At 51.5% G+C, this 24,664-nt stretch overlaps 1 protein-coding gene across 3 annotated transcripts in view; it reads left to right on the forward strand.

Moving 5' to 3' along the window:
- Positions 1-145: 145 nt before the first annotated feature.
- DIDO1 (death inducer-obliterator 1) overlaps positions 146-24,664 on the forward strand; it is a 54,383-nt gene continuing 29,864 nt past the window's right edge. The window contains exons 1-5 of one of the 3 annotated variants that reach the window (XM_068525268.1): positions 146-293; positions 19,471-19,646; positions 20,160-20,267; positions 21,075-21,912; positions 22,551-22,872. In XM_068525268.1, coding sequence (XP_068381369.1) covers positions 21,077-21,912; positions 22,551-22,872 — 1,158 coding nt within the window. In that variant the 5' untranslated portion in view covers positions 146-293; positions 19,471-19,646; positions 20,160-20,267; positions 21,075-21,076. Of the gene's footprint in view, positions 294-2,427; positions 2,469-8,197; positions 8,293-19,470; positions 19,647-20,159; positions 20,268-21,074; positions 21,913-22,550; positions 22,873-24,664 lie in introns of those variants that run through there. The other 2 variants (XM_068525269.1, XM_068525266.1) reach the window with 2 other exon arrangements.

The following is a 24,664-nucleotide window of genomic DNA, read 5'->3' on the forward strand; positions in this document are numbered from 1 at the left end:
CCTCAGCCACTTCCCGCGAGATCGCGAGATTGCAAGCCGACAGCCAATCAAGGGCTCTCGCGAGGGTGCGGGTCGCGGCGGCCGCCCGGAAGCGCGGGACTCCAGCTTCCGTCCTTGCGCAGAACTCCCCTCACGGCGCCCTCGCTCTACGGATTGGCGCGAGAGTCAAAAGGCGGCGGCCGCCTCTGGTTAAGATGGCCGCCGTGGAGGCGTCGTGGGGGAACTTCGAGCCGGGACGGCGACATCTGGACTGAGTCGGAGGCTAAAGTCCCAGCGTCCCTCCAGTCGTTTGTGTGAGCCCGAGGGCATGGGGCGGGAAGGGGGGACAGGCGCCGGTGCTCCGCGCAGCCCAGAGGCGGGGTCTTTGCTAACCCGGTGCTCGCCTTCGCGCAGGCCCGGGAGGAGCCGCCCGAACTCGGCCGGCGGGAGCTCTCGGTTCCGACGGTTGGGGCGGGTTCCCGGGCACACGACCGCGGCGGGGAGCGCGCACCCGCTCGCTGCCGGCTGAGTCAACCCGGACGGGCCTGCCTTCGGGGAACCTCCCGGGGGCCTTTTCCGCCTGTGGTCCCTGCGGCGCGGGGCCTAGTGATTTTTCCCGCCTGTGATCCCTGCGGTCCCAGGCCCGGCGGTCTTACCAGCCCGGTGCCGGGTGGTCTTTTCTGCCCGTGATCCCTGCGGCCCGGAGCCCGGTGGTCTTTACCGCCCGTGGTCCCAAAGCCGCGCTCGGGTTGGGCGGGGACTGCAGGCCTGTGCGACAGGGGCCCCGAGGTGCTGCGGTCGCTGTCCGCACAACGGAGGGTCTCCCTGCGCCGCGGCCGGGACATGGTGGTCGCGGAGACGCAGAAAGTCATTTGCGCGTTTATTTGGTTATTATTGTCCGTCTGCTGGAGAAGAGTGCAGACTCCTTCAGAGCAGGGTCTCGTTTTCCCGTTGCTGGAGAGTAAAGTTAAAAGATTTTAGAACCCTTCAGGAAGGAAATTGAGGGGCAGCCCTTTACTCCACCGGATGAAGTCCGATATCCTCCTGAGTTAGAATTCGGAGGTTAGTTGGTTTCCTGTGATTGCTGGGGAGTGAACTAAATAACGTGGAAGTGGTGTGGGACTTCTTGCAGAAAGTAAGTGGAATTTGGCAAATAGGTTTGACAGTGACGACTAATTGTAGATTATCTTCCATTAGGGTTAGTCAAATGAGCTAAATCTGCAGGTCCAAAGCTTTGACCAAATCTATTTAAAACGCAGACGCAAATGCAGTATGTATCTGTAATTACATCCTTTTCAAGCACTTAATCCTATAAACAACTTTAGATGTCAACTTTATGATGGGCGAGGGGTGCAGATTTTTAAAATTCTTTTCAAGGGTGCATGAGCAAAAATCTGGTGCCCTAAGAGGCTAGAGGGTTCTAAAGAAGGTTCATCTGCACCCTCTGTGCGGGTCATAGGTTAATGGCCCGTCACCCCCAGAAGTGGTCCTGCACAGCCTGAATTCTGTCTAGATACTGGCTGCTTTTTGAAACCCACACTTCAGGCAGGAACATCTCTCTTTGTCCCTGGCCCCCTCTTCACACCCATCGGCAACTCCCCAGTTGCCTGTGTAGAGTGAGCACAGCTGAAAGCCTCACCACTCCTACCCTGACTCTGGACTCACCAGGGTCTCTCACCTGGGCTCTCAGGAGCTGGGTCTGCGTGCAACACTCCTGAGGCCAACTCCTGGGAGTGGGGACACCATCCCGACAAGCAGGATGTCGTGCCACCCCTTCGTGTTCACGTGGTCCCTAAACGATTCCTTCGTTGCCTTCAGCACACCGTTCTATGTCACTGATGCCTGTTAGTGTGTCACAGTTCACCGCCACCAACACATGACCTTCATAAGAGCTGAAGCGTCTAGTATGTGGCAGGGGTTCTGTAGATACTTGTTGAGAATGTGGAGGAATAGATGAGTGAGGGTGAGGACCTTCGCTAGAAGCAGTCTCAGCAAAAAAGGACAAAGGTCGGGAAGTTAGCAGTCCCAGTGGAGTGAGAGCAGAGGAAGAAGTCGAGAATGGCGCTCGGATGTGTAGCCTGGTTGGTGGGGTCGATGGTGGCGCCAGCTGAGGAAGAGCCGGCAGGGTGAGGAGTGAGATGGGAGGAGGGAAGGGGTGGTTAGGGGCCCAGGGTGGACCATGGAACGCTGGAGGGAGCCATGAGGCTGGAAGTGCAGCTTTCTTGGTGACACCTCGTGAGAGTCCGTAAACGTATCACTCGGAGGACGTCCGTGGAGAGGAGCAGCGGCTGGAGTCCAGACCCGCGGAGGAGCAGCGGGGAGGGGCCAGAGCGCTGCTGCCGGGCTCTCCGGGAGCCTCGGGGCGCGGCTTCCAGCAGAGCGACTGGCGGGGCGGGGCGGGGCGGGCCACTTGACATTCCCCAAAAGCTGCCCTTGTGACAGGGCAAGAAGTTCGGTGAGCCGGTGAACGCGGAAAATGTCAGATCGCGGTGAGCTGAGAGGGGGTGAGGTGTCTAACACTGAGAGGCGCCTGGGGCCCTGCAGCACGTGTGCAGAGGAGCTCGCAGGTGGACTTGGTCACGGGAAACGCTAAAGCCACGGGGTTCGATGGCTGAGGGGGAGGCAGGTGTGTCGGAGAGAACCCTGGGCTTCGGGCTTGTGCCTTTGGGTTCACAGGGCCGGGCCGCCACTGAATGGGGACACCAGAGGAGGGCCGGGATCAGCGGGGAGCTCAGAAGTCAGGAGCTCGTTTCGCATGCGTTAGGCTTGGCGGTGCATTCGAGGCATCTAGTGGAGAGGTTAGGGGAACAGACGAGTGGGTGGTGAAGGACAGCAGCTCGGCCAGGAGGGCGTGAGGCCCCGGATGGAGAGTGCGCAGTGAAGAGAGAGGCGGCCTGGGCTGAGCCCTGAAGACACCCGCATGCAGCAGGGGAGCGGGGAGCAGGAAGCAGCTGGGGGTGCAGGGCCACGTTGGTCATCATCTGGGGCAGCGAGCAGGTTGACCAAGATTTCAGCCCCGTGGGGTGGTTGACTGGCTTCGCGATAGGAAGGCAGGGGCCCAGAGCTTCTGCTCTTCTCCAAGCCCTGGTGGAGAGTTTCATTCTGACAGATTAACAGTTCTCTTTTGCTCTCTTTGTAATTGGGTTTTTTTTTTTCTTTTTTTTAATTGAGGTATAGCTGATGTACAATATTATATGTTCCAGATGTACAACGTAGCGATTCACAGATCAGCAGTTCTTTAAAGAGAGATGTTAAGGTTTATTAGTTTTAAAAGAGCAGGCAAGAGTTTTTAAAAAAGGAAATGCGTTTTGAGAATAAAATACACAGTGCTCCTTTAATCAAATCCTGGACTGTTCAACAACCTGGGTATCAGCCATGTTTTACAGAATTGCAGTATTTTGGAGGGTGTTTCTGTCTTATTCTCGTACCCTCAAAGCATAAAATCAAACCCCTACATGCTGGAGCCCTGCTTTCCAGGGGATTTGGCAAGTCAACCCTGATTGTTCAGGATGAGGTATAAGCTGATTGGTTGTTGCTGCTCGGAATCGTTACCACAAGTGGGCAGTAAACTCCAAAAAGTCAGTTCCCGTAGCCTTAGCTTCACACAGTATCCTGTCTTCAGCTTCTCCGTGAAGCTGTTGGAAGGAGTAAGGAAGACTGTTGTTACTGTTTAGTTCTGCTGCATGTATTCAAGACCCTGTGAATCACGTGTAATGGGGTCTGAGATGGTCGCCTTCCCCCTCCTTGCGGGATTGTATTTTCCTTTCTCGATTATATCACTAAATCAGAAAGCACTGGTTTCGTCATAAGTTTCTTTGGATGGGTAAAGTAATATTTTAGAGTAATAGTTTTCTTGACCTTTTAACTCCTGCAGAGGTTGTAACGTAAACTGTGTCCAGCACGGTGCCACCTGAAACGCTTGGGGTGGGGTGGGGGCCGGACGGAGGGGCGCAGGCAGCGCGCTCTCAAGGCTGCTCGCAGACCGTCTCTGCTGGATTTGACCCTTCCCTTCACACCTGGCTGGTTAGGGCTTTGATGCACACATCGGAGATCCATACAGACACACGCGTGTGTATATATAAACACCTATCACGTATACGTGCGTAGCTGTATATCTGTATATGCTTTGAGGGGTTTCTTGTTTTTGTTTGGTTTTGGTGGTTTTGTTTTTGCATGAGCCCAGTTCTGATCAGATGTCTGACTTGGGAGATAGAAGCACTGAATGAAGATGAGGCATTTTTTCAATCGATATCCACGCGTTCCTTTTAAAAAACACTCGCCAAATTTTGTTTTTTCTTTTTTGACTTTAAAATCCTCTTATATTTACTCTTTTAAATGTTTTTACTTTCCATTGAACGAGAGGAACTTTGTATGTCTGACAGACTCCCAAGATTTGTCATTTTTCTGTGTAGTTGTAAAAGGCAGCATTCTTGTCCTCCTACCTTCTGTAGACAGATTTGGGAGATCCTGTTTCTCCTTGGATTTCTAAATTTCAGAAGCAGTTGGTTCAATTTGGAACTCAAAACTATTTTGGTATTGAAAGGGTAATTTATGGGTATTGATTTCATTGAAATCAGGGATACCCCAGAATAAAACCTTTTGGGTATCCTTTTGAAATTCCTAATAGCTCAAACTGTGTTACTCTTTTTTTTTTTTTTTGAAATTCTGATTTAATTGGTCTAAAGTAGGGGGGCTGGCTGATCATAGAATTTTTTTTTTTAATGGTGATAATGGTGATGAGACCTGTTTCTTTTTGTTTTTTTTTTTTTTTAAACTTTGGGTTTATTTATTTATTTATTTATGGCTGTGCTGGGTTTTGTTTCTGTGCGAGGGCTTTCTCCAGTTGCGGCAAGTGGGGGCCGCTCTTCATCGCGGTGCGCGGGCCTCTCAGTATCGCGGCCTCTCTTGTTGCGGAGCACAGGCTCCAGATGCGCAGGCTCAGTAGTTGTGGCTCACGGGCCCAGTTGCTCCGCGGCATGTGGGATCTTCCCAGACCAGGGCTTGAACCCGTGTCCCCTGCATTGGCAGGCAGATTCTCAACCACTGCGCCACCAGGGAAGCCCTGTGTTACTCTTGTTGGTATTTCCTTCAAATACTCTTTTCTCACTTTCACCATTTTGTTTTTGTGACCCAGGCAAGAGCAGGAATTTATACATTTTTTTCTCTTTTAGACAAATCCAGAAAGCCACTGTTAGACTTGACTTCCAACAATCTTTCACTTTTCAAGTATTTTCTTTCAGAAAAACGAATCTCTTAAATTGTAGGCGGTACAGCTAGTTGTCGCTGTGTGCCTGCCCCTGGGGCCCCCCAGGCCAGGTGCTGGCCGAGCACTGGTGGCAGCGGCCCTGCCCTGGGCCCTCCTTGTCTCAGCAGACTGTTCGCTCCCAGCCTGGGGAGGTGCCCGCTCACCAGCTGACCCAGGAATTCGCTTCAGATCTGTGGGCTTGTTTCTCCCTTTTCCTGTTACGTACGTTGTGGTACGGCGAGCTGTGAGGGTACGTGGTGTATCTGGGCACAGTGTGGTGGTGGGTGCAGTACACCGAATGGTGTTTCCGCTTTACTCTTCAACTGCTTTTCTGTTAAAATCTGTGAAAGGCGTTGATTTTTCTGGCTTTTTCATTTGGTGTGTTCCTTTAGAGACTGCTAAGAGATGAAACCAACCAGAAAGGAAATACACTTTTTATGCCTTATACTTTTTAAAATATTTCTTCTGAAGTTAACTTTATTTATTTTTTACTAAACTCGCGGGGAAAAGTAGATGTCTCAGAGTTACAGGAACCACCCTGAAAGGCAGGAGTAACAAGCGTTGTTCTGACGTCTGAGCCCTGCAGCCCATGACCCCTGGGTCAGGGGGCACCTGCGGTAGCTATTCTGAAGAAACCCTGAGGGTTTTCCTCCAAACTGCTGGCCGAGGCTAGGGAGGAGGAGCTAAGGGGGGGGGGGTCCCACCTTGACTTTGCCCCCTGGCATCTCTCCTCTGCCCCAGGCCTGGGTCTGAGTTTGGGTCCAGGTTCACTGGGGACCTTGCCCAGGGCCAGGCAGCGGCCCCACCCTAGACCTTGACTACTCAGCTCCTTCTCTGCCTGCCTGCTGGGAGGGCGCTGGCTTGCTCGCCTTTGAATTCCAAATGAGAGTAGCAATAAAGCTGCTTGGCTGTCACCTCGCCTGGTTTTAGATTGTTCTTGGAAAGGGCCTAGATGCACCTTGCCTTGTCTCTCAGGGTTGCACTTGACTGCAAGGCGAGGGGTGCTCTGCTCAGGACCCTGCTTGCCAGTGGGCTTTAACTCAGGGGTGAGAAGAGGCTGAACGCCAGGAAGCAGTCTTTTAAAAGGATTGCTGACTTTCCCGGATGTGCTTTTCTGCTTTTATAAATTTCCTCCGAATTGTCCATGGGTATTGGTGGCAGGACCTGGTGTCCACACACGTTGGGGATGCACCAATCATACTTTTTCTCAAAGACTGAAACCCCCTTGAGGCCTGGAAGCCTATTTAGCTTCCTGCTCCCTCCTGCCCTCTGAGCTACTCGTGTTGTCAGTCCCCCGAACTTTGGGATTTTTCTTTGTGTATTTGGGGTATTTAGGAAAGAATCTGAGACAACTGGAGACTCCTTTTTAATCTGTTTGTTCCTCTGGGTATAAGTTTGTTAGGAGAAGGTATTCCTTAGCTAGTAGACTTCAACTCGAAAGTATCCAAACTGCAGTTCCAGAAATGCCTTTTTCACCAGGGAAGAGCAGCTCCAGTGAGGAGTGACAGCGGGTGAACTGGAGTTACCTGAAGAGGTGGGAGAAGGGCGAGGGCCTGACTCCTCCCACAGGTGGCAGGTGCCCCTGAGCCTGGAGGCTCGTGGTCAGGGCCAGCTCCTGCTGGGAGATCAGAAAGGGAGGCGCAGTTGCAGGGCTGGTGGGGGCGCGGTTTCCTTTCCTTTGCTGCCTGAGAGCCCTCCTGAGCCCCCCAGTACTGCAGTGATACAGGCGGGGCTTCCCCTCTGGGCCTCCCTTCTGTCCACTGGGCTTTCCACCCGGAGCTGCCTCCTGTTCCACTGGCAGCCCGGTCCTCAGTGTCTTCCGTGCGTCCCAGCGCCCGCCCGAAACTGCAAGCCAGTTAAAATCTCACCTTGTAGAAAGACATTGCTGCTGGGTTTGCTTCATGTAAAGATCTTCAGCTAAAGAGGCTGGGTGGGGTTTCCCCATTCCGACTCCCATTTAGGGAGCCCTTTGCAGGGAGGCCTCCTGTGAGCTTCCCCTGCACCCCAGCATGAGTCCCATTTTACACACACCTTACCCAAGATCACACTGCTGGTTCAAGCCAGTTTCAACTCTGTCTGGTTTATGAACTTCTCATACACCCATCTGGAGCAAACCTAAAGACAATCAAGATGTTAAAAAGAGTGCAGAATTCATCCTTGCAAGAGTCCATGGAAGCAGCCCTAATGGAATCACATCAACGGAAACAAGCTGTGTTGGATTCCTTTGAAGAAAACGGACAGTCTGAGAACCTGGCAGGCCGTGTGATCTTCAGAGATGTTTATTTAGAAGCACACCTGCTCCCAGGCCCCTGGTTCTCCCCCACGGAAGCACCTGGCAGTCCTCTGTAGAGTCACGGGTGGAGCTTTACTGCACACAGGGCACTTTTCTGCTTTTTGCCCAGCGGTTCCTGCTACTAAGGAATGTGGAAGGGAGCTGTAGCGGCAGCGATGGGGACAAAGGCCCTCGGCCGGGGAGTTACTGTCCTCGGGGGCCATTGTCCAGTGTCCCAAGGTAGCAGGTGTTTCCCCTCTGAAGTCCGTTTGTTGAGTATTTGGAGATGGGCAAGTGCCCTGCAGCCCTCGTGGGCAGGTGTGCCCGGTTGAGTAGGCGGGGGCGGCCCGGGCACTGAGCTCTTTGGCCCCGTGGGGAGCGGGCTCGAGTCCCAGGGAAGCTGGGAACGTAGTCTGGTGGGAAAGGAGCGATGCGCCTTGCTCCTCCATCCTCTTCCCGGCCCCTTCTGCCCCAAAGTGGGCCCGGGGTGGCCAGCCGACTGGAGCCGCGCCGCCTCTGCTCCCAGCTTTGGCCCTCTGGCTCGGGAACCGCGCGGCGCAGGGCAGGGGCGGGGCCTGGGTCGGGCTCCTTCCTCCGCCAGCCGCGCGGGGGCGCTGCTCGGGGCACAGCCGGCTCCTCTACCCGCCGCGTCTCGGTGGCCGGCGTCTTCCCTCCGCTCAGAGCGCGGGCGGCCCTTCTACCCCCCGCATCTCGGTGGCGGCGTCGACCCCGCCCGCCCACTCTGAGGCGTTCGGAGGAAATGGCTGCGAAATCCTGGAGGCCTACGGCCCGCGCAGTGAGTGGCGGCCGGGGCGCCGGGCGGAGGGTCGGCCGCTGCGAAGCCGCATAGGGACGGGTGGGGGTGGCGGCGCCCGAGCCCGGCCTGCCCGGCGCCGCAGGGCTCGCGCCCAGCCGCGCTCTGTTGAGCTGAGAAGATGGCGGCGGCCGCGGGGAGGGGGAGGGGGAGGGGGGAGGACCGCGAGGGCCGTGGGCAGGGTCAGGGGGGCGCCGGGGCTGCCGGGCAGGGCCCACTCCGCGGGGCCCGGCCCGGTCCGCCCGCCGCGGGCGTGTCCTCGGGTCTGGGTTACGGTGTGGACGGCCTGAGAGGTGCGCGAGCAGGACGCCGCCCGGTGACCCCCCGCAGCGGCAGCGCAGAAGGAGGGCGATGCTTTTTCCTAGAAGTTCCCGGTCTCGCTGCTGGTGCGTGGAGGAAGTGATTCTGTTTCAAGTAACTGTGTAACGTAGGATTGAATCCCCCCTCTCCGTTTTTTGTTTTTTTGTTTTTTAACAAGTGTCTAGTTGCTCTGGACACCTTAAAGGAGATGAAGTTTCATTTTGGGGTTTTTTTTTAAAGTGTGGTTCTTTTCGCTTTTATTTCGTTTGATGGTTTTGGTTTCTAGTCGATTGTTCTTGTAAAGAATAACATTACGATAGTTGTGTGATATTTGATGCTATAGGAAGCAAAAAAGGTCTCCAGAAAATCGGTTTCGCTCTTTTAAAGAGTATGTGCCTAGCCGTAAAATACGGATTTTTAGCTTTTATTGCGTGACTTGTCGATTTGATGTAGGACACAAATTTGTGTTACGTCTTATCCTCTGGTCAACCTCAGAGTAGAAAGGGGCTGCGTTCACCTTCCACCGGAGGTGTGCCCGGCCGTGCCCTTTCTGGCTCACGTCTTTGGGGCTCAGATCCCACGCCCTCATTTGCTCTCTTTTCTTTCCCCCTCGGTTGCTCCCCCGCCAGGTTGGGAAACCTTGGAGGTCAGGGCAGGTTTTCTGCTCTGAATCCAGCACTTCAGTCAGTGAGCTTAGAGTTAGCTCAGGTGCTGTTGTTCTAAGGTCCTAAGTGGAAGATACTCTTTAATTCGTGTTTTGGCCTTAGATAATATCCATATAATTTGCACATTGGTGGAATGAGATTTGAACCTCATGTACTTGGGTATTTTGCAGGAGGGAATGGCGGATATTAAGATCTTTTCAGTGTGCTCACATAACCTCATTACCCATAGCTTGGTAAGCGGGAAGCTGAGCCTCTACTTGGCACCAACAACAGGTCACAGTGGGCATTCCACCAAGGTTGACCCTGTTCTGGGCCGTTGATGTGTGCTAATTCGTCTCAGCGAGTAGGATGCTTCTGTACCTGTTCTAACCTCCAAGAAGCCAAAGCACTTGTAAGGAGCTTGCCCAAGATCGCAGAGCTGGGTTCTAACCGGGCTGTTGGGCCAACCCCAGACACATGTTCCATGATTTCCCCAGAGCTACGTAGTCCCTGGCTTCATGTTTCCAAGAAAGGTGCTTTAGCTGTGAATTTTTTTTTTCCAACATCTTTATTGGAGTATAGTTGCTTTACAATGGTTTGTTAGTTTCTGCTTTATAACAGAGTGAATCAGCTATACATATGCACACATCCCCATATCTTAGCCATGGATTTTAAGGAAATAAGATCTGTGACCTTTAGAACGATTCCTCGTTGTATTCAACAAATATTTATTGCATCCTGTGTGCAAGCACCCTGGTTGTAGCAGGGACCAGAAAGGTGGCCTTCCCAGGCCTGGAGACGTGTATAATGGGGACCTGTGAGGGTCGGCAGCCACGTCCCTGGAGCCTGGGGCCCCTTTTTGGCACTTGAGGGTGGCGTGTATTGAACATATACGTCTCCACGTCTAGTCCTCTGCTTTCCCATCTTAACACGGCAGACGTCTCAGGTGTTGCCTGGGGAGGCCCAGCCCCAACCCTGTTGTGAAGCGGTCTGCCTAATGCATTTCCTGAGCGCCTTCTGTTTCCTAGCTGCCTGTGTTCTTGCAGACGTAGGTTAACAGTTTAGGAATAAGGTGTATCTTTAATTTACTTCTGACTTTCCACCGAGAACTGTCTTCTATTAGTATTCGATTAAATTCAGGCTGTTTCAGGCGAAGCGAGTTATGCTCTGATAAGAAAGGGCAGAATTAAAAGTTGGGCAGTTGGCCACTCCCCTGATTGTCTGCTGTTACCGCGGTCACCATTTCTTACTGGCGAACAGTGCCCCTCCCAGCATGTATGCGTGTCACAATGGCTTGTTGAGGAAATGTGTCACTGGGGCTTGGACACGAGGCGCCCAGTGCTTCAGGTGGGCCTTCGTGTGAGTGGGGTTTGTCTTCTTGCTGAGGAGGGGAGGGATTGGAGTGGGGACTTGGCTCCCGTTTTCTTTTTGGAGGTGGAGTTGTGGGTCCTGCTGTTGACACTGGAAGTCTCTCTGGGACTGACCACAGGGTGCCTTTTTGGTTCGGAGCCCCTTCCCTGGCAGCCCGCGGACTGGGTCTTTTTAATGTGTGTTTGCCAGATGTTCCAGGTCCTGATTGTTTTTTATTTCTGTTAACATGATGTGTTTTACATTTTTTATACACATGTTGCAAGCTACCAAGTGACTTCCGTTTGGCTCTTACGGAGCCAAGGTTGAATGTTTACAGGTCAGCTCACTGTTGTCCTTGGGTCCCTGCAGTTGGCACTGTGTCCAGTAGAGGCCTGATTTCCCATACACCTGGTGGCTTCGGGAAGTCCTTTAAGAAAAACGTTCCTTACTTAAACAGTCCTTTTTGCATTTCTTCTTACTTAAATGATGGCGTCAGGTACAGTGGAAACCTAATGTTACTCTCTTTAAGGCCAGCATCAAATGATGTGTGTTAATTCCATTGCAAAGACTCTGTGATTAACAGTTAATGGACACGTACTATTTGGGAAGGAGGAGGCCTAACGGTCTACATTGAGCTCCCTTGATCTTAAGTGCCCACACTTCCTGGAGTCTCTCGCTTAGGCCTTTTTTTTTTTTTTTTTTTTTTTTTTAATTCCAAACTCTAATTTATCCCCCTGCCTGAGCTTGCGGGCAGTGGGATAAACTTTGTTTTCTATGCCTGAGTCTATTTCTGTTTTGTAAGTAAGTTCATTTATGTCAATTTTTTTAGGTTCCACATATAAGTGATATATATTTGTCTTTCTCTGATTTCATTTAGTATAATAATCTCTGGGTCCATCCATGTTGCTGCAAATGGCGTTTCATTCTTTTTTATAGCTGAGTAATATTTTGATGTATACATTAACCACATTTTCTTTATCCATTTCATCCGTCAGTGGACATTTAGATTGCTTCCATGTCTTGGCTATTGTGAATAGTGCTGCAGTGAACATTGGGGTGCATGTATCTTTTCAAATTAGAGTTTTCTCCAGATACATGCCTAGGAGTGGGATTGCTGGATCATATGGCAACTCTAGTTTTTTAAGGAACCTCCATACTGTTCTCTTCATTTTATTTTTTGAGTAGTATAGTTGACCCTTGAACAACATGGGTTTGAACTGTCCGGGTACACTTACACAGGGACTTTTTCCAGTAGTAAATACTACGGGACTACACAATCTGCGGCATACGGAGGCCAAGTATAAGTTATACACAGGAATTGGATGGGAGTCCAAAGGTCACCTCTAATTTTGAGGGTAAGTTGTTTTGTGAAGTTGAATAGGTAATTGTACGCATTTTAATAAGAATTGTTGTAGCCATGACTGTAAAACCTACTTAGTAAGTGTGATTATCTTGTTTGTAATTTGTAAAGCAGATGTTTCTCTCTTGAGTGTCAAAACTTAGGTGCTTTGGTTTTGTTTTTCATATGCTGATAGAGACACTCAAGAGGTATTTAATACACCTTTACAGCAGGAGGGTAAATGAGGTTTCCCCCCCAATGTAAAGATAGCTGTACTGTGTTTGGGTTGCAAAGATGAGTTTATAGAGAGAGAAAATCAGGATATAAAGAAATATGAAAGGATATAGAGAAAGCAGAAACCCCAGAAATGGCACCATTTGGAAGCCCACTTACAGCTGTGGATGTGTTTGTGAACTTGGTTGGGGCGGGGCGGGGGTGGGGTGGGCAAGATGTGCTGGGAACTGTTACCTGCTGGCTTCGCTCTAGGGTGTGGGGCTCTTTCCGTGGCAGGGGCTGTAGAGTTCATCATCCTTTAATTACAGTCTTAAGGAATTCCATCATGTGGCTGTTTCTGGATTTTTTTCAAACTGGTCTCCGGGTGATGGGCATTGGTTTGTGTCCCTTAGTTTAAAAGAAAAAGGCATGCTGGGAGCACCCTTTTAAACGCGCCTTCATTTCCCTAGTTATCCCTGGCAGGTCACAGTGAAGCAGTCCCGCCTGGCCGGGTGGAACAGAGATGCTGCCTGCTCTTTGCCGAGCACAGAAGGGGCTCTTGGTAAATATTTGCAGATTCCCCTATGAGGGCCTGTTTTCCCAGCTGCTCACCAGCAGACATTGTCATTTTACTAAATGACACAGGCTATTTATTACACTCTGGCACTTGACACGATGGAGTTTCACAGTTGTCCCCATTTCCCTGGGCAGCACACCTGGCTGTTAGGTTTGCAGTTGGGGTTGAAGGCAGGGACACTGTGGTGTGAAGCCTGCCTTCTTCCGTGGTGCTGCCCCTTGAGCCTCCCAGCCCCCTGTCTGCTTATCAGAGGACTTACCCTACTTGTTAGTGTGCGGGTGTGGTCACGCTGTGGTCAGCGGAGGAGGACACTGGTGGCTGCCTTGGTCAGGACTGGGGACGCTGAGCCGGCACAAGGAGTGGTCCCCCTGAGATGCCCCCAGTGCCCCATGGAGGCAGGGCTAGGTCAGTGCTAGCCATTGACTCTTGAGGTTTGTTAGATTGTAATTTACACAGTATGTGTTTTTAGTAGTAAGGTGGCTCTCTTCTGCACTTCCCCGACCCAGGCAGCAGTGGCGGGAGTCGGGGAAGTTGCCTCAAGTTGAGCTCTGCATGGATTTGTGAAAATCGGCACAGAAAATCCTGTTTTTATTTAATAACTGCTTTATTTAAGCTTGGACCTTCCCCACTGCCCCCCAAAGCTAGACATTGGCCTCTTCTAGTCTCAGAGAAAGAAAGGAAGGTTCCAGCTCAAGTATACAGTTTAATTCTTGTCTCTTGCATTTCCAAGGTCTCCAAGCATCATTTTTGCCCCTTGGCCTGTGGCATGAGATGCAGCTCCACTCATGAAGCAGACGCTTGTGAGACAGCAGCAGGCCTTTGGGTGTTTCTCCAACCATTTTCTCTTTGGACTTAGGTGGCAGTCCTTCTGAATGCTGCAGCTTCATAATCGGTGCCTTCTCAGTCATCCGAGGAGAGGGGGGGAGGGTCTGGGAGAGCAGCCTCCTGGAGCGTCACTGTCACGGCCCTTCAGTGTCACTGGCCCATCAAGGGCAGCCCCTTGAAGTTGCCAGTAGTGTCAAGTCTGTGCTGTTGGCCATTCTCAGACTGCCCCCTTTGCACCTGAAATTAACAAGGACTTCAAAGGGCTCTTGTTTACGTTGTATCTATTGATATTTCCCGTGTTTGGCATTAAAAATGAGACATTTAAATTTACTGACTTAAAATAATAACATAAATAACACTTTATGGACTATGTTCCAAAACAAAAACAACTTAATGAGAAAGGTAGCGTTGGCCTAGGGCTTTGCATCTCTCCTGAACGTCTGGCTTAAGCCACAGTAGCCGGATTCTCTTGTCTCCTTCGTCCTATCTCTGTCACTTGGCTTCGGAGAAACCACCACATCTGTGCCCTTAGTGTTGTGCAAATAGTTTGACCTTGGCGGGGGCGGGCCCTCCTGAAAGGCCCCGGGGCCACACTTTGAGAATCTCTGTTCTAGGTCACGGTTAGAAATGCTCTCGTTGTTGAGAAATGGGAATTTAAAAAGACAGTTGACTCTGAACTTTAACACCTGGGGAAATGGGTTACTTTTAAGAAGATAGGCAATGCCTTTGAATTGGGGCAGGGGGCCCTCAACCACGTCCTTGCTTTCTGGGAAAAGCCTGGAATATCTGGTTAGTTTGTGGTCCCCAGTGAAGAGGGTTCAGTGCACACGTCCCCCTGAAAGTGGACCGCCTGGAACCAGAGCCCCAGAGCACAGCCGGGGTGTGCTCTGGGGGAGGAGGCCCCAGGGGTCTTTTGGCCTGAGGGAACGGTGACATTTTTGCCTTTATCGTAGGCTGTCCTCACCCACAGCCTCTCACTGGATCCTTACCAGCAGCTCTTGCCGCAGCGAGACACGGTGCGCCGGGCCTGCACCGGGTGCTACGGGTGACACGGGGATCTGGCAGCAGTGCCCCCGTGGGTGCTGGAAGGGAGTAGCCAGCCCCGGAGCACTTGGGGCCCAGACAGACCATTGCGTATATGAAAGCGATAGGGTGGGCGTTTGGGGGGGCGGAGCTGGAGGATCAGGGTCCCTAGGAAGCAGCCCCTGAGGTGCCCAGCAGGGCTGACTGTCTTGGGGAGCGACTTACTGTGCCCAGGTCCCGTATGTGCCCCTCCTGCCGCCCCCCACTCTCACAGTCACACCCTCTGTCTTGGTTGGGGAAGGAGAGGGGAGTCTCCCATTTGGGGACCCATCCCAGTGTTGTCCTGGGCATTTAGCCAGACCTGCCCCATCTTGCAGACTAGGTGAGGACAAGAGCCTGTGCAGTTCAGAGGGTCCCCAAGACCCTGGCGGCGGTCTTGTCTTACGAGCACCAAACCCCAGGGTGTAGGATTCAGATAGTCCCTTGCCAGTGTTTGAAGCCATGTGTTCTTGTTCCCTGAGAGACAAGAGGGAGCTGCCTCAGTCCACTCGGGCTGCCGTGGCAAGGACCACAGACTGGGGGCTTTCACACAGTGGACTTGATTTCTCGCAGCTCTGAAGGCGGGAGGCCCGAGGTCAGGATGCCGGGGCAGTGGGGTCCTGGTGGCAGGGCCAGGTGAGCTCTGGGGCCTCTTTTCCAGGGCAGGCATCCCATTCAGGAGGGCTCCGGGGGCACGAACGTGCAGACCACAGCAGGAGTCCATCCAAGGTAGCAAGCGGTTCAGTAGAGAACAGGGAAAGCCTCGTTTCTTCCTCCGCTTAACCTGGAGGCATTCAGGTGGCTCTGCTGGTTGTTCCTGAAGCGCTTTTGGAGAGCTGCCCACCGAGGTCATGAGCCCGTGTTTTCACTCGGAAGTGGATGGAGAGAAACCAGAGTGCCCACTGCCCACCCGCAATGGGGGAGCTGGGGTCCCGGCCTCACCAGAACTTGGCCGAGGCACCAGTCCTGGCGAGCTTTTTAAGCAACAAGTTTTACTTTTTGTCTGCACAGACCTGTAAAGCAAAAACGCCTAAGAAATTTTGAACAGCAGGTGGTTCCTAGATTTCTCTCTCTGTAGCGACCGCTTGAGAAGCTTATCGCGCTGTGGGTCCTTTTGCTTCAGTGGAATATTAATAATGACAGTGTTATTCGGAAAGCAGCAGACTTTGGATTGGCCACCTGAAGGACTGCACTGCCACTTGTGCAGTCGAGTCAGGATGAGCGTGGGGTCACTGAGAGGGAGCGCTGCCAGGTCGGCAGGATGTCGCGTGTCCTCTCAAATTCCTGGGCGTGCCCTCGTTAGTGACTGTCCCATTAATAAAAACGGAATTGTGAAAGAGGCTTTAATTGGGAAAGCTTGCTTTTTTTAGTACTTCAGAGAACTTTCAGCATCTTCTCAATCCCTCCTCATCCCCAGCAAAGGATTTGTCATGAGGCGGAAGACTCTTAACGTGAAATATCAGTAACTGTGAACTTTGGCCCAGCCTGTTAGAACCATAAATTGAGTTAGCAGAGTCCGAAATAATGAGGTTACGTTGTAGCATTGGATATATAATTTGTGACCGAAATAATGGGGTTATGTTGTAGCATTGGATATAATTTGTGACAGGCAGGTTAGAATTGTTTCAAAATTAAAATTGTTACCTTTGAATATTGTTTCGGGGGTGTGAGATTCGGAGGACCACCCTGTTTTGCCGCTAGGTGGGCAGGGCAGGTGTGCACTTGTGTGTTATCTTTTTGAGAAGCCGCAACTGTTTTCTCGTGTTTGTTGTGCTCTGAAAATAGGAGCTTCATTGCGGTTATATATTACATTTTAAAGTATCTCAGAGAAATTAGTCTCCAGTCCGTAGAACTAAACATCTTCAAATGGGCAAGATGCGGTTACTTACTGTCGCGAGCTTTGCAAAAGTGGAGCCTTCAGATTTACGTGGTTGTAGAGTCGGGCATCACTCAACGTTGTTTGTTTGGGGAGCGTATTTTTGGTTTTGCTTTAAAGAAAACCACTTCTGGCAGCTTAATGTTTTTCAAGCGTTGGACAGTCTGAAGGGAAAATGAAATGGTGGTTTTAGAACAGTTTTGTGGAAGCAAATGTTTCCTCTCCTCTGACACTGAAGTGCGGATACGTGTGACTGCTTGGCGTGTATCCAGCGTGTTCTTGAGCTACCGGAAACGGTGTGTGTTGAAACCCTTTTGGAGGCTAAGAGCTCAGAAGCCCTGTCCAGGGTCACAGTTGGCCTCGTGAGCTGGCCCTGCCGGGTCGGCGTTTGCACTGCTGGCACAGAGGTTCCTGGTAGCGCCCCTGAGGGGCCAGAGGCGCCCGCAGCCGGGGGCCCCGCTCGGGCCGCAGAGCGTCGCCGAGGGACTGCATTTGTCCAGGTGGTGTGTGGCAGGCGTTTTCTCGAAGGTGCACAGTGTGAGACTCGAGGAAAGCAGCTGACAGTATTTGTTACTGATGACAAAGTTCCAGCTTTAAACGGAAATTAGCATTTTGAAAAGCTTTTATCTGCCACCCTGAGCTTGATGGCTTCCCAGTAATGAAAGACATTTTAGGAGATGGACGCTAACATTAACAGATGCGTCTCATGTCGTCTAATGAGATGTGCCAGCACGTGGACTCTGCATGTGTCCGACTGGCCACCCTGCACATAGGCACAAGATGTTTTCAGAGTGCGTGCGACGCAGGAGGGTGTGGAGCATTTATGGATGTGGGTGCAGACTCGTGTCACAGCTACTTTTCATGGAACTGCGGCCTGTCGAGGTTTGATGTGGTGTCAGGGAACATCCACAGTTCTGAAAGCCTTCTCAGGTGTAATTTTGGAAATACACATCCCACACGAGCAACCGCTCTTTGGGGTCCTCAGTTTTTAAGGGTATAAAGGGGCCTCAACAGCAGAAAGTTGGAGAGCTGCCTGGGAGGTGGTGGGCTGCTTTGCTTGCCTGTCCTTGGGCGGCCTGGGGGAACCTAAGGTTTCGTGTTGGTATTTGTACGTCTGCTTAGGAAATGGAGCCGTTTTCAGCTGAGAGGACATTTGCACTTAGAAATGTAAAGATATAAAACTATCTCAGTGCATCATGTTCGCCTCCAGGTTTTCTCTTTCCCAGTTTCAGGGATGCCCGCCCACCATTCTTTTCCTCTGGGGAAAAGTTGTTACTAATACGGTGTGACCACCGTCTGGTGACCTGCTGTTGTGTGTGGACCCACATTTTAAGTTGTGTTAGGAACATAGCACAATTTTTTTTTTTTTTAACTTTTGCCTTGATCATAGGGGTTTGTTTTTGTTTTGTGACCTGAAATTTTACATTAGAATTTCTGGGAAGAAATTATGAAAGCGATTTTGCAAATGTAAAATCAAAAAAATGAACCAAAATGAACCAGATTATCTAAAATGATATGATCTATTCTGAATAAAGTACTTCATTCCACTTAACAGAAATAACTGGATTTTCCTTTTCTGATTATTCAGAACTCAAATCCAGAGGCATGGGGGTTTTTTGCGGGGGGGGGGTTCAGATTAACATAAATTTTAAAAACTTTTTAATTCCTGAGAATATCGTAATTTCTTTGCTTTTATAAATGTTCACTGTTGTGAACAGTTTCTCCTGAGAAGTTTCTCGTTTTGAGATGGGTTGACCGCATGTGAGAGATGCGGTGGCCATGGGGGCGCGGGGGTGACCAGAGTGAGGTGGTCGCAGTCTCTTTAAAAGGAGGTGGGACGGAATGTTTGCTCTGAGGTCACCAAGGAGACCACAGTTACATGGGAGACTGTTGGGGTGAGGTGAGGAAGAGGTGAGGTGCGGGCGGCGGGGAGTCTTGGGTCTAGAATGCGAAATGTGTTAAAATGTTAACACTGAGGACTTACCTAGAAACAGAGACAACGTTTGTGGAGCAAACTAGGTATCGTGATTGAATGAGGGCACAGGAGGAGAAACGTTCTTTAAATATGTAAATACACATAGATGAGCTGTGCCACGGTGATGTACAATAATCATAACATTAGTCCTTTGAAATCTTTCTTAGATTTTTAACTAAAAGGGTGACATAGCTATAGTGTTGAGAATTTGTAGGGCTTCCCTGGTGGCACAGTGGTTAAGAATCCGCCTGCCAAGTCAGGGGACACGGCTTCGAGCCCTGGTCAGGGAACTTAAGATCCCACATGCCGCGGAGCAACTAAGCCCATGTGCGACAACTACTGAGCCTGCGCTCTAGAGCCCGCGTGCCACAACTGTTGAAGCCATGCGCCTAGAGCCCATGCTCCACAACAAGAGAAGCCACCGAAATGAGAAACCCACGCACTACAACGAAGAGTAGCCCCCCGCTCGCTGCAACTAGAGAAAACCCACGCGCGGCAACAAAGACCAACGCAGCCAAAAATTAAATAGATTAAAAAAAAAAGAATTTGTAAATAACGACTTTCATGTATAATTTTTTTGTTCATGTTTTGTTCCTTTCTCTCTGTCTCTGGGTTTTTATTGACCTGGGTCCATCTCAAAAGTAGGATTGTAATTGGAAAGCAGCTGGTACCAATTACCAGTTTTGAAACCCTCCTTCCCACTGAGGCCTCTGCCCACCAGCTTCCTCCCCACCAGTGCGCCAGCCGTGGCCTGTCCAGCCCCCTGCTTTCAGAGTGTAGTCAAAGTATCTTCCCTTCTCTAAAAGCCCTTAAGGAAGCGGGGGACTTTGTTTTGTGTATTTTGTTTGTTTGTTGACTCGCCGAATGTCTTTGTAGGTCACGTAACGTACATTCAAATAAGAGATTGCTTGGAAAGCTTCATGCCTTTTTTTTTTTCTTAAACATGATTCTAGTTATAGTTGTTTTAAATCTTTAAACTGTTTTGTTGTTTTCTTTTAGGAGTTTACTCCGTGGTCAGAGTCTCGAGATAATCTGCGTTGTAATCTGTGAATAGTGACCAGCAGCAGCAGTGTTTTCGGGGCTTGGCGCTTCCCTTGGACCCCGCAGTTGCATCAGCCAGGTTTTGGTTGTTTTTAGCAAGTCGGAAGAAGCGCCCAAGCTTCCGTGTGGGACAGGTAACATGGCAATAGTGTTAAACACCAGCAACACAATTTTAAGTTTGATGTCATGTTTTCTATTTCAAAAGCGGCATTATATGTAAAGAAACTGATGTAACAGTATTTGTTTGAAATGGTTTAAGCTTTAGCCCAAGATTTCTTGAAGAGTGTCTAATTGTGTGCTAAGAATCTGATTCAGAGCACTACTTTATTTTTACATGGGTGGTTTTTTTAGTGCATTTACGATGATGTTGTATATTCTCTCTGGTGAGAACTGTATTTTGTAGAGGAGAGTCCTTCCTGCAGAAAGCCTTGGGTGACCAGGACAGTGGCGTGGTCCTTGGTGGCACAGGTGCTGATGTCACAGCTACTCCTGCAAGCTTCCAAGTGGCCTGGGAGAGTGTGGGCCTAGGCCCAGGGTGGGGGAGTTGCAGACCTGCACATGGAAATGGGAGGTGACAATACTTATGGGAACCAAAAAGAGAATTCAGTTGTGTGTGATTTTGAATTTTGTGTATTTTCTGTTTGAAGGTTTTCATTCTGTACCAGTCCTTCCCCTGGGATGGAACATGGCATAAAACCTGAGTCATCGTTAGCATTTAAATGTAATTGAAGCCTGCTTGGGAAAAAAATCTCAAGGTATATACTATCTTTTTCAGGCTTTTTCATTTTAAACAGGAGTGAAGTTTTCACAAACATGACCCTTTAAACAGTCTGTTAGAAAGAGGAGAGAAGAAATACACACCAAAGGTGCTGTCTGGCTCAGTATTTTCTCAGCATCCCAATCGTCTGCTGCTGCAGACCCTGCACGCAGAGCTGGGTGGGCCTATCTTGTGTCAACACAGTCGTGGCTCGGGAATCTGGGCAGCATTCAGTGGGGGCTGGGTGTGGGTGTTCAGCGTCCAAACCCCCCATCTCCACGTGATCCCTCCAGCAGCGTGGCTGGACGTCTCACATGCAGCTCGGGGCTTCCAAGTGCTAGGCCCAGAGCCAGCACGGCCCTCTGTCCACCGAGCTCTGCGGGCAGAGCCAGGTGGGCCCCGCGTCTCTGTGCGGGAGAGCCCGAGGCACCCGCCACCTTGTCCTGTCCTGTCCTGGCAGCACTGCTGCTCGCTTCCTATTTCCCCGCTACCTCTTGTACAAACCCTCGTCCTCAGCAGTTGATAAATTCACAGATTTGGTTTGCTAGTTGTGTTTTTCTACTGAGCATTAGATACGTAACTGTTACAGTTTTCTTCAGGAATTCCCTTGAATCCTCTCACCGCACTTTAGGAAACGCCTTCGGTTTTTGTAGGTGGAGAATTGTTGCGATTCACCGTGTCTGGGTTTCCTCCGTGCAGGTGGTGCCCCTTCTCGTGCGCTCTCGTGGCTGGTGGGTGCCGGTCCTGGGCCTGGACCGCAGCCCTGGCTGACACCTGGCGTGGTTTGGTTGCATTTCCCTGTTAGGTATGGACGAGAATGGTGACCCGAGTGGTGAGGACACACCCAAGGCCATCAAGCCCACCAGCAAAGAGTTCAGGAAGACGTGGGGGTTCCGGAGGACCACTATCGCCAAGCGCGAGGGCGCCGGGGATGGGGAAGTGGATGCCCTGGAGCCGCCGCCCCGGCAGCAGCAGAGCCCGTCGCTGCGTCGCAGCGGAAGGCAGCCGAAGCGGACCGAGCGGGTGGAGGAGTTCCTGACCACGGTACGGCGCCGGGGCCGGAGGGGCACCCCCGTGTCCCTGGAGGACTCGGCGGAGCCGGTGTCCTGTCCAGCGACAGATGGGGAGAGCGCCTCCGAGGGGAGCGTGGAGAGCACCTCGGACGGGAAGAGTGGTCCCAGGTCCGGCTCCACGGGTGCTAAGGAACGAACGGCCTCCTTGGCAAAGGCCAGAGGGGGTGGCAACGAGGATGACACCTCCGATAGCGACAGTGACGGGTTGACTTTGAAAGAACTCCAGAATCGCCTGCGGAGAAAGCGCGAGCAGGAGCCCACCGACAGGCCCCCAAAGGGCATCCAGAACCGCCTGAGGAAGAAGCATCGGGAGGAGGACCCAGTGGAGACCATGGACGTTGAGGCAGGCGATGCAATGGAGGGCTCGCTGCCCGTCCCGCAGGAGCCGGAGGCCGACCTGGGGGCTGCATCCCAGGCGGCGACAGTGGACAGAGAGAGCCAGCTGGAAGGGAGGGCGGCCCCAGGGGGGAATGCAGAGGAACCCAGAGACGCAGTCCGACACAAGCCCGAATGTGAGGTGTACGACCCCAATGCCCTGTACTGCCTGTGCCGCCAGCCTCACAACAACAGGTGGGTCGTGGGAGGAGGGAGTGGCTGCCCAGGCTTCCGGGGGGAGTCCGAGCTGTGGAAAGTGCCAGAGAGGGTTTTCCATTCACCTTAGTTTAGAGAGTCCCAGGGTGGCCTGAATGAGGGACTTGTTCTCTTGGGAAAGACGAACAAGTCATTGTCAAAAAACAAAACCAAAAACGGGGTGGGGGGGCACTGCCAAGAGCCACACCCTCCACCGAGGTGGGGGCTGGCGTGGGACATTGGCCGCCTCGGTCCCACCAGCCACGGACGAGGCGGCCTGGGCCAGTGGGGGTCTGCTGTCCCAGAGAGCTCGCTGGGTGACGCTGCTCTGGACCGGCTGCGACTGGGCTGTGGTGTGGACATCGGGGCAGCTCAGGGGGGCGGAGGCGTGGCCGCCCTTCTGTGGACAGGAACTGTGGTGTCAGGGGCGGGGTGCTCCTCTCCAAGGGAAGGTGAAGCACGTTTGCTTGAATGTTAGTAAAATTGAGAAGGGCACGGGGATGCTCTTTATTCTGTCCTCTCCACCTTTCTGTGTTAGTTTTGTGTTTTTCATAATAGAATGTTGAAGTTTGACTTGTGTTTAAAATTGAGTTGGTCTCTCACTTTCCATTCGTAATACCATTATTTTATCATTCCAGGTTTATGATTTGCTGTGACCGATGTGAAGAATGGTTTCACGGCGACTGTGTGGGCATTTCGGAGGCTCGAGGGAGGCTCTTGGAAAGGAACGGGGAGGATTACATCTGCCCAAACTGCACCATCCTGCAAGTGCAGGACGAGCCCAGCTCCGAGACCACAGGCACGCAGGACTCGAGGTCGAGACCTGCAGACGCTGACGGCACGGACTGTACAAGTATAGGAACCGTGGAGCAGAAATCGAGTGAAGACCAAGGAATTAAGGGTAGAATTGAGAAAGCTGCAAACCCAAGTGGCAAGAAAAAACTCAAGATATTCCAGCCTGTAAGTACCTGTCTCCCAAGGTCAGTGGTAGAGGTGACCGTGGAGCCCTCAGCTGCCGTTAGCAGAAACATCAAGACAGAAGGGTTTGTCTTCTGAGATAAGTTAGCCTTTCCCAGGAGTGGCATTGTGCGCGGGGCTGGGGTCTGCGAGCTCCCAGGTCCATGCACCTGCTCAAGGCTGGCAGGCCGATCTATTCTCTATGTTTGTTAATCATATCTATCTCCTATGCTGTTATTACTGACTTAACATTTTCCATAAGTGGACTCACTTTTTTAAGTCTTCCCTTAAGTTTTCTCATGAATGGATCCTGAGCTTGAAGTACACATATGAACAAACAAAATTGTTTTTGAGTCACGGGGGCACGTGTGCACCTGTATTATCCGTCACAGCCTTGAGAGAACCAGTGGTCTTGTCCCTACCTCGCAGCAAGATGCCAAGGCCAGCGGTGGTGGCCGCACGGCTCCCCAGGGTGACAAGACAGCTGCAGCTGGCACGCCCTCTGTGATGGTGTTCTCCCACTCACCAGTGCTTGTGCAGCTCTTTTTTCTCCTTTCCCAGCTCTGTTCACTCGTGTCTCCTGCCCAAGGGCCATGATTCTTTGTCATGGTTTCCGTGCATCTTGAGAGCTGTCTCAGGCTCTCATGATTGTCCTACTCAGAGCGTGTTTCCACCCCAGGCCTTCCTTGAATTGGGGGCCCATGCTGCCCCCACAGCCCGTTCTCTAGCCGGTGTTGGGCCTGCAGACGGCTTTGCGGTGGCCGTGTCATAGCTCCCCGCCGTCTGCCCCTTGCACTGAGTTAGCCTCGAGGGCTGGACCATTTAAATTTTACTGTCGTGGGGGTATGAGGAGGCACCGAGTGGAAGTATGATAACTGGTAAGGAAGAAGAATTAATGGAAATGTAAGTCAGTAGGAAACGTCGTGTTATTGCTGATGTGTTTGCGACTACACATAAACTTAAGTATTTCTCTGAGTAAAACTTGGGTTCTGTGGAGGAAAAACAATTAAGTGCATAATTTGAGATGCAAGATTTTGCTCAAGTACATTGGAGGGGTATGTTCATGTGTGTTGTTAGTCTCGGCCATCAAAACATGCTCGAGTGATCATGGACAGCTGTGTTCAGGCCTGGTCGTGAACCGGGTTCCTACTGCACGGCAGGCGACCCCAGGCTTGTGTAGCAGCTTACACAACACACGTTTATTAGCTCAGAAGTCCAGGCCTGGCTTAGCTGGGCCCCCTCTGCTCTGGGTCTTACAAGACTGCCCTCCAGGTGTCGGTGGGGGCTGAGGTCTCATCAGAGGTTCGGCTGGGGAAAGATCCACTTCCAAAAGCTCTGACTTGGTTTAGCATGTAAAATATGTCCCGGGCAATTTTTGTGGCATGGTAATACCGAAAAGTTATCTGTTGTTTCTGAGGCCCACGTTTAATTGGGTGTCCTGGGTGTCGTCTCACAACCTTGCCCGCTGAGCCTAGGCATGGGCGCCTTCTCAGCAGAGCCAGCAGTGGAATCCTCTCTCTTCTGGAGGCTCAGTTCCTCTTTTAAGGGTTTTCAGTTGATGAAGTCGGACCCTTTGGGCTAACTCAGAATCCTCTCACTTGGGATCTTAATTTTGCTGGTAAAATCCCTGCCCATTTGCCCGATAAGGGAACCTACTTGTGGTGTGAAATCCCATTGTATTCAGAAGTGTGCAGCGTGAGTCCCGGGGTCCCCTTAGAGTTCTGCCCATCATGCGTGGCATGAAGGGCAGTTAAGAACTTGAGTGCCTTACTCAGGGGAGGTAGATTTGTGTGTT

Source organism: Eschrichtius robustus, chromosome 16, assembly GCF_028021215.1.
Source record: "Eschrichtius robustus isolate mEscRob2 chromosome 16, mEscRob2.pri, whole genome shotgun sequence".
Classification (NCBI taxonomy): domain Eukaryota; kingdom Metazoa; phylum Chordata; class Mammalia; order Artiodactyla; family Eschrichtiidae; genus Eschrichtius; species Eschrichtius robustus.